At 44.4% G+C, this 11,167-nt stretch overlaps 2 protein-coding genes across 2 annotated transcripts in view; one reads left to right on the top strand and one right to left on the bottom strand.

Moving 5' to 3' along the window:
* The window catches only part of CRACD (capping protein inhibiting regulator of actin dynamics), a 49,311-nt gene extending 39,947 nt beyond the window's left edge, over positions 1-9,364 (top strand). The window contains exons 7-9 of the mRNA XM_024746678.1: positions 6,241-6,431; positions 7,087-7,249; positions 9,176-9,364. Of these exons, the coding sequence (XP_024602446.1) occupies positions 6,241-6,431; positions 7,087-7,249; positions 9,176-9,336 (515 nt within the window). The 3' untranslated portion in view covers positions 9,337-9,364. The remainder of the gene's footprint in view (positions 1-6,240; positions 6,432-7,086; positions 7,250-9,175) is intronic.
* AASDH (aminoadipate-semialdehyde dehydrogenase) overlaps positions 9,362-11,167 on the bottom strand; it is a 43,533-nt gene continuing 41,727 nt past the window's right edge. The window contains exon 15 of the mRNA XM_024746682.1: positions 9,362-10,865. Within this exon, the coding sequence (XP_024602450.1) occupies positions 10,806-10,865 (60 nt within the window). The 3' untranslated portion in view covers positions 9,362-10,805. The remainder of the gene's footprint in view (positions 10,866-11,167) is intronic.

Here is an 11,167-nt window from a genome sequence, read left to right as displayed (position 1 = left end):
AAGGAGGGAGGGAAGGAAGGAGGGAGGGAAGGAAGGAAGGAGGGAAGGAAGGAAGGAGGGAAGGAAGAAAAGAAAGAGGAAAGGATAAAATAAAATACAGTAAGATAAAAGTTATTAAAATAATAAGAAAAAAAAATTTTTTAAGAAAAACGGACGGATAGAACCCTAGGACAGATGGTGACAGCAAAGCTATACAGACAAAAATCTCACACAGAAGCATACACATACACACTCACAAAAAGAGGAAAAGGGGAAAAAATAGTAAATCTTGCTCTCAAAGTCCATCTCCTCAATTTGGGATGATTCTTTGTCTATTCATGTATTCCACAGGTGCAGGGTACATCAAGTTGATTGTGGAGCTTAAATCCACTGCTCCTGAGGCTGCTGGGAGAGATTTCCCTTTCTCTTCTTTGTTCGCACAGCTCCCGGGGCTCAGCTTTGGATTTGGCCCCGCCTCTGTGTGTAGGTCGCCGGAGGGCCTCTGTTCTTCACTCAGACAGGACGGGGTTAAAGAAGCAACTACTTCAGGGACTCTGGCTCACTCACGCCGGTGGGGAGGGAGGGGTGTGGATCCGGGGCGGGCCTGTGGCAGCAGAGGCCGGCGGGACGTTGCACCAGACTGAGGCACGCTGTGCGTTCTCCCAGGAAAGTTGTCCCTGGATCCCGGGACCCTGGCAGTGGCGGGCTGCACAGGCTCCCCGGAAGGGGGTGTGGATAGTGACCTGTGCTCGCACACAGGCTTCTTGGTGGCGGCAGCAGCAGCCTTAGCACCTCATGCCCGTCTCTGGGGTCCGCGCTGTTAGCCGCGGCTCACGCCCGTCTCTGGAGCTCTTTTAAGCAGCACTCTTAACCCCCTCTCCTCGCACACCAGGAAACAAAGAGGGAAGAAAAAGTCTCTTGCCTCTTCGACAGGTCCAGACTTTTTCCCGGACTCCCTCCCAGCCAGCTGTGGTGCACTAGCCCCCTTCAGGCTGCGTTCACGCCACCAACCCCAGTCCTCTCCCTGCGCTTCGACCAAAGCCCAAGCGTCAGCTCCCAGCCCCGCCCGCCCCAGAGGGTGAGCAGACAAGACTCTCGGGCTGGTGAGTGCCAGTCGGCACCGATCCTCTGTGCGGGAATCTCTCCGCTTTGCCCTCTGCACCCCTGTTGCTGTGCTCTCCTCCGCGGCTCCGAAGCTTCCCCCTCTGCCACCCGCAGCCTCCGCCCGCGCAGGGGCTTCTAGTGTGTGGAAACCTTTCCTCCATCACGGCTCCCTCCCACTGGTGCAGGTCCCATCCCTATCCTTTTGTCTCTGTTTATTCTTTTTTCTTTTGCCCTACCCAGGTACGTGAGGGAGTTTCTTGCCTTTGGGGAGGTCTGAGGTCTTCTGCCAGCATTCAGTAGGTGTTCTGTAGGAGTTGTTCCACATGTAGATGTATTTCTGGTGTATCTGTGGGGAGGAAGGTGATCTCCGCCTCTTACTCATCTGCCATCTTCCCGATTCCCCCCCCCCATAATTCTTTCAGTCACTTTTACAAGTTTTTTTTTATTGTGGTAAAAAAATACATAATGTAAAATTTATTATCTTAACCATTTCTCAGTGTATAGTTCAGTAATGCTACATTCATATTGTTGTACAACCAATTTCCAGAACTTTTTCGTCTTGCAAAACTGAAACTCTGTATCCATTAATCAACTCCCGTTTTCATCTCCCCCAGCCCCTGGCAGCCACTGTTTCACTTTCTGTCTCTATGAATCTGACTACTCTAGATACCTCATATATGTGGAATCATGCAGAATTTGTCCTTTTGTGACTGGCTTCTTCCACTAAACGTAATGTTTTTAAGCTTTATCCATATTGTAGCATGTGTCAGAATTTCTTTTTTTAATTAATTTTTATTGGCATATAGTTGCTTTAGAATGTTGTGTTAGTTTCTGCTGTACAGCACAGTGAATCAGCTATACGTATACCTGTATCTCCTCTTTTTTGGGTTTCCTTCCCAGTTAGGGCACCACAGAGCATTGGGTAGGGTTCCTTGTGCTATACAGTAGCTTCTCATTAGTTATCTATTGGAATTTCCTTCCTTTTTAAGGCTGAACAATATCCCATTGTATGTATACACCACATTTTGTTTATTCATTCATCTGTTGATGGACATTTGGGTTGCTTCCACCTCTTGGTTATCGTGAATGGCACTGCTATGAACATGGATGTGCAAATATCTTTTCTAGATCCTGTTTTCAGTTCTTTCGGGTAAATACCCAGAAGTAGAATTGCTGGATCATATGGTAATTCTATTTTTAATTTTTTGAGGAACCACCCTGTTTCCATAGTGGCTGCACCATTTTATATCCCACCAGCATCACTCAAGCGTTCTAATTTCTCCACATTCTGTTCAATGCTTGTTATTTTCTGGGAGATACACACACACACGCCATTCTCACAGATGTGAGGTGATACCTCATTGTGGTTTTAATTGCATTTCCCTGATGATTAATGATGTTGAGCACCTTTTCATATGCTGTTGGTCATTTGTATGTCTTTTTAGGAGAAATATCCATTTAAGTCCTTTGCCCATTTTTTAATTGGGTTTTTTAGTTGTTGTTGAGTTGGAGTTCTATCTTTTCAGTTACTTTTTGATAGTAAAAAGTCCTCTAGGCACCTTTAGTAACAACTATGTCATGTTAGTAATTTATATGCTGCCTCCAGTGTCATAATCAAACTCCAAACAGTATTTCAAACTAAGTGTCTCCCTCCTAATTTGGCCTGCTTTGGGCCGAAATGCCTAAAGTGGGGGTGCAGGCATGGTCGACTTCTGCCCTTCCTCCTGGCCCAGAAACAGGCTCCATAGCTAGAGCAAAGGAAGGGAGAGAGGTGAGGCAGCAACGTTCACTGCTCTTGGGGGATGTTCAGTGCTGATTCTTCTGTGTGTTCCTCAGACCCCTCATGTGCCAGGCACCTGGGCTCTTTCTCCTCCTGCAATTCCCTTACTTCAGTGGTGCCTCCTCCAGGCAGCCCTGGGTCCTTGGTTCCCCTCCAGACTGCCCCTCTCTCCCCCATCCACATGGCTAGCACCTGAACCTCAAGCATCACTCAATAACAGATGTCTTCCCAGCACAAACGCCTCTTCTCCAGGCCCCTGGCAGCCACCGTCCTCGCCTTTGGACTTTTCCTGGTGTAAATAGAACCTCAAGTCTGTGCCCCACAGGCTCCGGGAGTTTATCTGAGTGGTCTCATGAGAGATCCTCTCACTTGGCTTAGCCCCCTTTCCTCTGCTGGGGAGAGGACGTGGGAACACACCATGCTGCAACAGTGTTTTTCAAAGAAATTCTCTACTCTGGCTGCTTCTGCCTCAGCTCTGATTTTCCTAGGACCTTGAGGTGGCTGTTTTGGTCACCTCGTTGGCTAGTCCTGAGTAGGTGATCAAGCACATCACTTCAGAACATGGGAGTAAGTGCCATTTATTATTTGTTACGACCTTTTGGGGCATCCCTGGCTGAAACTCAGGCATGAGTCCCATTTTAACATCCTGTTTTCTGTTTATTGATCCCCAACTACAATCCAGACCTGTTAGGCCCTTAACACATATTATGTGACAGCCTTTCAAAGAGTCTGGTCCATAACTCCAGGATGTACTATTCAAACTACAGATCTAAGAAGATAAAAATCTGGCTAGAGATTTATCTTTTCAAATTATTTTAGTCAACTGTAAGTTTAGGCAATTATGCTTTAAAGATATTTCGACCCTTGTGATAAACCCAGTCAAAGTTGTTGGCAGGAAACTGGCCTGTTGCTTGAATGACCTTCCCAAGCAAGTTCAGGTGAGACTCTTTTACATAACTGCTTTAAATGGAAATCACTTAGATCTGGGGAATTTGGTTTTTAGCCATTTTTACACACAGGTGTTACACGGCCCTTGAGTAAAAAGGTGAAACTCATTTCGTTCCAATGTACGTAAAGCTTCTCAGTTAAGTAGAATGCTCGAAGTGGTAAATATTTTTTGATTTTCTGGTTAACTAATCAAAAACTCCTTTCAGTTTTAGTTTTTTAAAAAAAATACTTCTGAAATGTGTCAGTTTTCTTTCCTATGTTAGATCATAACTGAATCCTTATTTGGTTAGGAATATTAAAATTCGCAAGGCTCATTATATGAATTCTTTGCACAGCATTAGAGATCTAAAAGCTGTAGAAAATTAAGGATCTGCCTGAATTTCTGTGCTTGAATTCCCAATTCGAACTTATTTTGGTTCTTTCTCCTCAATATGAAGTTCACTTAACTGAAAGCCCTGTGTGGTAAGGTCTGGATCAAAGTGTAGACTTCTGTTTGGTTTCAGAGAACAGGACTAGAATGGGCCCTTTCCCTTGGAGATAGTAAAGGATTCAATGCCAATGCCAGAATGGCTATCTCTAAAAGCACATAATTTTTACTTGGGGAGTAGAAGGGGAGTGGGGATCATTGTCTCACAGACATAAATAACAAGAACACTCACTTTTGTAGAGCGGTTACTACATGCCAAGCACTATGCTAAATGTTTTCATACCGAGGACCTCTTTTAATCTTCACATCAGCCTGATGAGGCATGTGCCATTCTCATCTCCGTTTTATGGATTAGAAAATGAAAGCTTGGAGAGGTTAAGTAGCTTTTCTAAGATCACGTAAGGTCAAACCCAGGTCTGCTCAATTCCAGAGCCCAGTTACTACTCAGTGTTTGACCCCATCTACCTGGGAAGTTTGTTGCCCCCAGTTGCGTAGGCAAGACAGTCCACCACAATAAAAGCACAGACTGGAAGTCAGAAGTCCTAGGCTCAGGCTTGAGCCCATGCACTAAGTGCTGGGTGACCATGGTCACTGCAGTTGATGGTTATGGACCCAAGTACTCACATCTATCAAATGAGGGCACTGGGGACTTCCCTGGCAGTCCAGTGGCTAAGACTCCGTGCGTCCACTGCGGGGGGCACGGGTTCTATCCCTGGTCATGGAAGTTCCACACGCCACCCAGTGTGCCAGTAAATAAATAAATAAATAAAAATTTAAAGCAAAAATGAGGGCATTGGACCAAAATCGCAGCTTCCCACTGTGTTCCTCAGAGTCCTGGTGCCCTCAGCAGCCCCACTAGGCTGCAGTGTCCCCTTTTCCCCTTTCATACGTTGGGATTCCACTTGTTTGGATGGAGGGGGGTGGGTGGGGACATGGAGAAGTTTCCATTGAAAAAAATGTGAAAAAGCAATAAATAAAAGCAGGACAATGAATCAAATAACTACCTGGGTCCTCTGTAGGCCTGAGGTTTTTTGAGACTACTTTTTCTTCCATTTTGAGGGGAGACACATGCTCCTGTTTTTTTTTCCACTGATTGAATATATTACTTTCCCACCCAGTGGAGTCACTCAGGTATTGGCACCGTGTTTGTGTTAGAAAGGGATAGTTGACTGTTTCTTGGCCTGATGACTGTCACAAGCTTTAGGGGATGAGGGACTGAGACAAGTGAGTAGTTAGTTTCAATGCACATCTGATTTTTTACTGACTCTGTTGGGGAGATGTGGGGGGTGGATGCCCACACTTCCAAACAATTCTCTGACACCAGCTGGTGTCAATTCAGCTCACTTCTCTCAGTCCTGACTTTCTACCTGGAGATAACATCAGATTGCACAAGTTACAGGCTCAGTCCTACCAGACCGCCCCCATCTAATTAGATGCCAATTGCAAATTTATGTTGCTCAATTAATTTGCTAGAGGGGCTCAGGGAACCACTTTACTTACTAGTTTATATATATATATGTTTATATATAAAGAATAGAACTCAGGAACAGCCAGATGGAAGAGATGAATGGGGAAAGGGGCACAGAGCTTCCATGCTTTTGGAGCTAGTCACTCTCCCAGCACCTCCATGTGTTCCCAACTCAGAAGCTCTCCTTACGAGTCCTTTTGGCTTTTTATGGAGGCTTCATCACATAGTCGTGATCAATTAAATCATTGGCCGTGGGTGATTGAACTCAGCCTCCAACCCTTTGCCCCTCCCCGAGAGCTTGGGGGTGGGACTAAAAGTTCTAACCCTCTAATCACATGATTGGTTCTATTGGCAACCAACCTCCATCTTTAGGTGCTTTCCAAAAGTTACCTCATTAGCAGAACAGAAGACACCTTTATGCTCTCATCACTTAGGAAACCGCAAGGGTTTTAGTTCTGTGCCAGAAACAGGGACAAAGACCCAAATATGTATTTCTTACTGTACATCACAATATCACAGTCATTTTTCCCACAGAAAAGCCGACGCTTCAGAGCAGACACTCTTTAGACGGCTCCAAACTTGCGGAAAAAGTTGAAACCGCGCAGCCACTGTGGATAACGTTGGCACTGCAAAAGCAGAAGGGGTTTCGGGAGCAGCAGGCGACTCGAGAGGAGAGGAAGCAAGCCAGGGAGGCCAAGCAGGCCGAAAAGCTCTCCAAAGAAAACGTAAGTAGCTTAGCCTTCAGCTTCAACTTTGTTTTCCTGAGCTTGGCTCTCTGTTTTTTTGGCTGTGCTGCGCAGCTTGCGGGATCTTAGTTCCCCAACCATGGACTGAACCTGGGCCCCAGCAGTCAAAGGGCCGAGTCCTAACCACTGGACCGCCAGGGAGTTCCTGAGCTTGGCTCTTTTAGTTCACAGGATTTAAGACGACAATAACAAAACAAGGCTAGCTGAGAGTGGTGGAGAATACTTAGACAGTAGAGCAATAAATAAGCTGACCGCTGTTAGGACAAGGAGGCGTTTTAGGTTAGAAATTTGGTTTCCTTATGCTCTTCGGTTAGCCTGATTTGGCAGAATCCGCTCACACAGGTTATATGAGAAATACAAGAAGCATTTTATTTGAGCAGTGAGTCGAGAGGAAATTAGGAATCTTGCTCTGTGGCCCTAACGGTATAGTTAATTTGAAGGGCTCTTCTGGGAAAGTATGTAGCGTCCCCTCTTCGGGACATGTGCACTGAGCGGCTCCGTGGTTGAGCACACACTGCTCCCCCTTGCAGTCTGGCCCCTCCTCTGGGACCAGAGAACGGGGGCTGGCCAATGGAAGCCTCCAAGGCCTTGCCTTGCATGGTCAGTCTCCCCCTGGCTTTCTCTCTCCATCCAGGTCAGTGTCAGCCCGCAGCCTGGAAGCAGCAGTGTCAGCAGAGCTGGTTCCCTGCACAAGTCCACCGCTCAGCCAGAAGAGAAGAAGCCAGAGACAGCAGCGTCCAGGCTCGAGCGCCGAGAACAGCTGAAAAAGGCCAACACTCTTCCTACATCTGTGACAGGTAGAGAACAGGTCCATTTCTATTTAACCGTACTTAAAAGTTTTTCTTCTTAGGGTGTGTTTTATTTCCTCTAGCGTCATAACTAGCACAGCATTTTAGGCATTTCAGAGCACAAGCTGTCTCACAACCCCATTCATCAACTCTGACACTGATAAAGCTCGTCTGATAAAGATCATCGGAAACTCACCCACTATCAAGTGGTGTGATGATAAACTTTTAACAATCAGTTCTTCAGGGAGTGGAGAGACCTCTGATTTGTAGTATTTGCTGTGGTGTAAACACTCCCAGCCATGGCTAATTTCAAGCTACTAATGTGATATCAAGTGACTCGTTATATTCCTGAACCTTTAACAAGGTGATATGAGCCCTCTCCAACTCCACTGCCTGTAGTCCAACAAAATTAGGTTTATTAACTTCCTGCAGCAGGGAAGACTGCACACCATAAGAACCTTCTAAACAAAACAAGAGATAAGATTATATTAGGATTCAGGGGAAAGGGTGAATTTTAGGTAAAATTTAAATGAAGCAGTGACTCAAAGCAAAGTAGTTGATATCAAGCCTGAGCTGAAAAGTGGACTCAGGAGCCTGTTTCCTTTGACACCACAAACTTAAGGTAAATGTGAGGAAGCTGTATTGGAAAACCCCTACCTGGAGCTGTGCTCCAGTTGGAAATGGAAATTGTTTCTCTGAATCATGGTCATCCAAGTGGCTCAGATGCTCCAGGCAAAAGTGGGGTGGTCCCTGGTCCCTTCTTACTGAAGCAAATTTCTGACCCAGGTGTGACTTGACAGAGCAAAGTTGTTGTGCTCTAAGTCCTTGATGTTAATTAACAACAGCAGTGTTTATATGTTCATGACACATAGGAGACACATGCACATTAAAAAAAAAACTCTTTATTCTGTTAAAAGATAAAATGATCCAATGATGTTTGTAACTATTTCTGTGTTACATATCACTTGGAGGATGGAGGGTCTGAAAGAACTTCCTCTCAGGGGTTATTAGGGCATCTGTTTTCCCACTAGGCAGCCCTGTTCCTCAGAGGACACCCAACTTCTGGACCCAAGGTTTTTTTATGCCTTGGATACCTGCTAGCTGAGGTCTGGAAATGTAAAGAGGTCTCACTATTAAAGCCATATTTACTATTTGGTAAGGAGAAAAAACCTTTATATTTGAAAACCACTTTGGAGCATTTTCTCAAGAACCTCCAAGGGCATTATTTCGTTTGATCTTATACTCAGGAATTAAAGATTCTAAACATCATATTGGTGTGTGTCAAGAGAGAATTCTTGCAGAATAGTGAAAGCTCCAAAGTCAAAGAGATCAACCTCTGTCTGCCTGGTTTCTTAGAAGCACCAAAGGGTTGATGCAGTTCAGAGCTGGCTCCACCACACAAAGCCTCACCACACAAAGGGACGCTCACCACACAAAGCCTCTAAGGTCTGATAAATAGTGATAGGATACAAAGGAATTGTTAGAGGAGTCTGAGTGATAAGAGCTGGCAGGATCCATGGGCCTCAGAGGGAGGAGGGACCCAGGGCATGCTTGCTTGGTAGAGGAGGTAGCTTTTAACCTCACCAGCTAACAGGTTCAAACTTCAAACTACTTGGTTTAAGCTTTTTCTTCATGAAATTGACTGGTTGTATGCCTAGAATCACAGAATTGACCTCTTATTATTACACAGGCATAGCTTCTGCGCACAGAGAAAATTAGGTTTCTAGAAATTCTCTGAAATTAGAATCGACTGCACTGTGATCACCGTAATTCCGTATGTAACAGTTACGATCACGTAGCTTTCTTTCTCTAATTCTTCTCACCAAAGATACCCAGTGTTTCACTGGGTTTTCCTTTCTGAATCTCATACTTCTGCTAAATCAAAATGTGGCTCTGACTTATTCCTTTCTCCTTTTCCTTCAAAATGCAATCTAGTGGAGATCTCTGATTCGGCTCCCCCAGCACCACTGGTGAAAGAAGTCACAAAGAGATTCTCTACCCCAGACGCTGCCCCCGTGTCAACAGAACCAGCCTGGCTGGCTTTGGCCAAAAGGAAAGCCAAGGCCTGGAGCGACTGTCCACAGATTATTAAGTAAAGAGTGACTCTTATCCATTCCTACTGCCAGTTATTGGCTCTTCTCTTGCCCTTTTTATTTATTTATTTTTTATATGAGGTAAAGAAAGAAACGAAGCTAGGGGAAAGCAGCATGTTTTATAGGCTCTAAAATAATGTTCAGAAACTGAACTGGTGGTGTTCCTTGTAAAGAGTGTATTTGCACAGCCCTAGGTCCTGGTGCCTTGAGGTCCTCCTAATTCTAAAGAGAAAATTCCGTCCTAGGGACCACATGAAGCAAAATCTCCAGACTGAGAACTTCTCACGAGCGCCTGCCACACCCATTCCATGGCCCTTCCACACACGTACACCCACACACCGCTCAGAACATGTACTTTTGCCAATCTTTGTAATAGTTTTCTTGATTCTGTACTCCTGTTTCTTTGTTCCAAACCATTTACCATGTGCTTGGAGATTTCTACCCTTTTCTATAGTAATAGTGAAAGGATCTTATATAAACAAGAGTGCCCATTCGCCTGAATGCAGTGAGTAACTGGGAATTGCAAGTAAAAGTCTGGCTCCCAACTCTTTGCCCATGTCTGCTTCTCATGATTTTGCCCCAACAGGAAACTGTAACACAGACAGCGAGTCCACTGACTCTTCTACCGCACTGTTGAGCTACAGGCCCTGTTATTACCACAGCTCTCCTCAAGGACACGTTAACCATTTGGCCCAGCTGGCTCCTAGGGAACATTTTTATTTAAAATGATTAAAAAAAAAAAAAAAGAAGCAGCAGCTACAAATTCTCTGTCTCTGAGAATCCCCGTCTAGTGCAGTTGTTCTTAAGAAGTTCAGGCTCCCTCCCAGACCTACTCAATCATCAGAGATCCTGTGAGGATGGGGCCAGATGTGTATATTCTGGTAAAAACTCTTCAGATGACTTCTGGTATATCACAGAGGTTGAGAAGTGTGGGACACACTGCTTCTAGTGTAATCTAGTTTTTAAAACTCTGAAGGGGAGGCTCATTTCACCCAAAGCAGCAAAAGTGAGATAGGAAAAATAATAAAACCACCCCCCCAAACCAGCCATTTATTACAGGGTATAAGAGTCTATTGACATTACATGTCTCTGAAAATCTTTTAAATCTTTAGGGAAAGTTAACAGTAAGACAAGACTTGAAGTCTTTGTACTAAAGGACTTCCTGTGGGAAGTTTCTTTCTTTACCATAATCAAGTAATTCATATTTAGAGTCAAATGTTCAATAGCATTTATAATGTAGAGCATTCACCTTGCTACCTTTAAAAACATCTCAGAGTTTTAAGTGGCCTTGTTGTTATACACGTGATAAAAAAAAGGACTTGGCAATTTAAAAGCCACATATATTCACTTTTATTTCCCTAAATTTGCTTTACACGACACACAGAAATACAGCAAACCCACACATTGCTGGTACTAACCTACATTTCGTGGTGTTGGCATATTACCTTTTTCTTCAATCCTGACTTCAAAATCTAAGTACAAATCCTTTGCCTAGTACAGCAGGGGAAGGAATTACATCCTTTTCTCCTCTCCTACAAAAACACATTAGTATTTTATTAGTATCATTTTCCTCTATGCTTACTCAATAGACAGTGTGCTGTTACACTATTATGTACCTTAAAGAAAGGATGACAGCGAAGTTATTTACCATATACAAGGCATTTTCTTTCTGGAAACGATGGCTCAGCCTCATGGTAGCAGCTGGCATGTGTGGTGAAGTGGATAGTTGTACTTTTGCAAGTTGGAGTTAATATTATATATAGTGGACCTTCAGACTGTTAAGAACCAATGGAACGTTAATTTTTTTATGGCTATGAGAAGCAATTAATATTCC

The sequence above is a fragment of the Neophocaena asiaeorientalis genome, unplaced genomic scaffold, assembly GCF_003031525.2.
Source record: "Neophocaena asiaeorientalis asiaeorientalis breed wild unplaced genomic scaffold, Neophocaena_asiaeorientalis_V1.1 scaffold19, whole genome shotgun sequence".
In the NCBI taxonomy this organism is placed as follows: Eukaryota; Metazoa; Chordata; class Mammalia; order Artiodactyla; family Phocoenidae; genus Neophocaena; species Neophocaena asiaeorientalis.
Note: the sequence above shows the minus strand (reverse complement) of the source record. Positions and strands in the feature narration are given on the sequence as shown.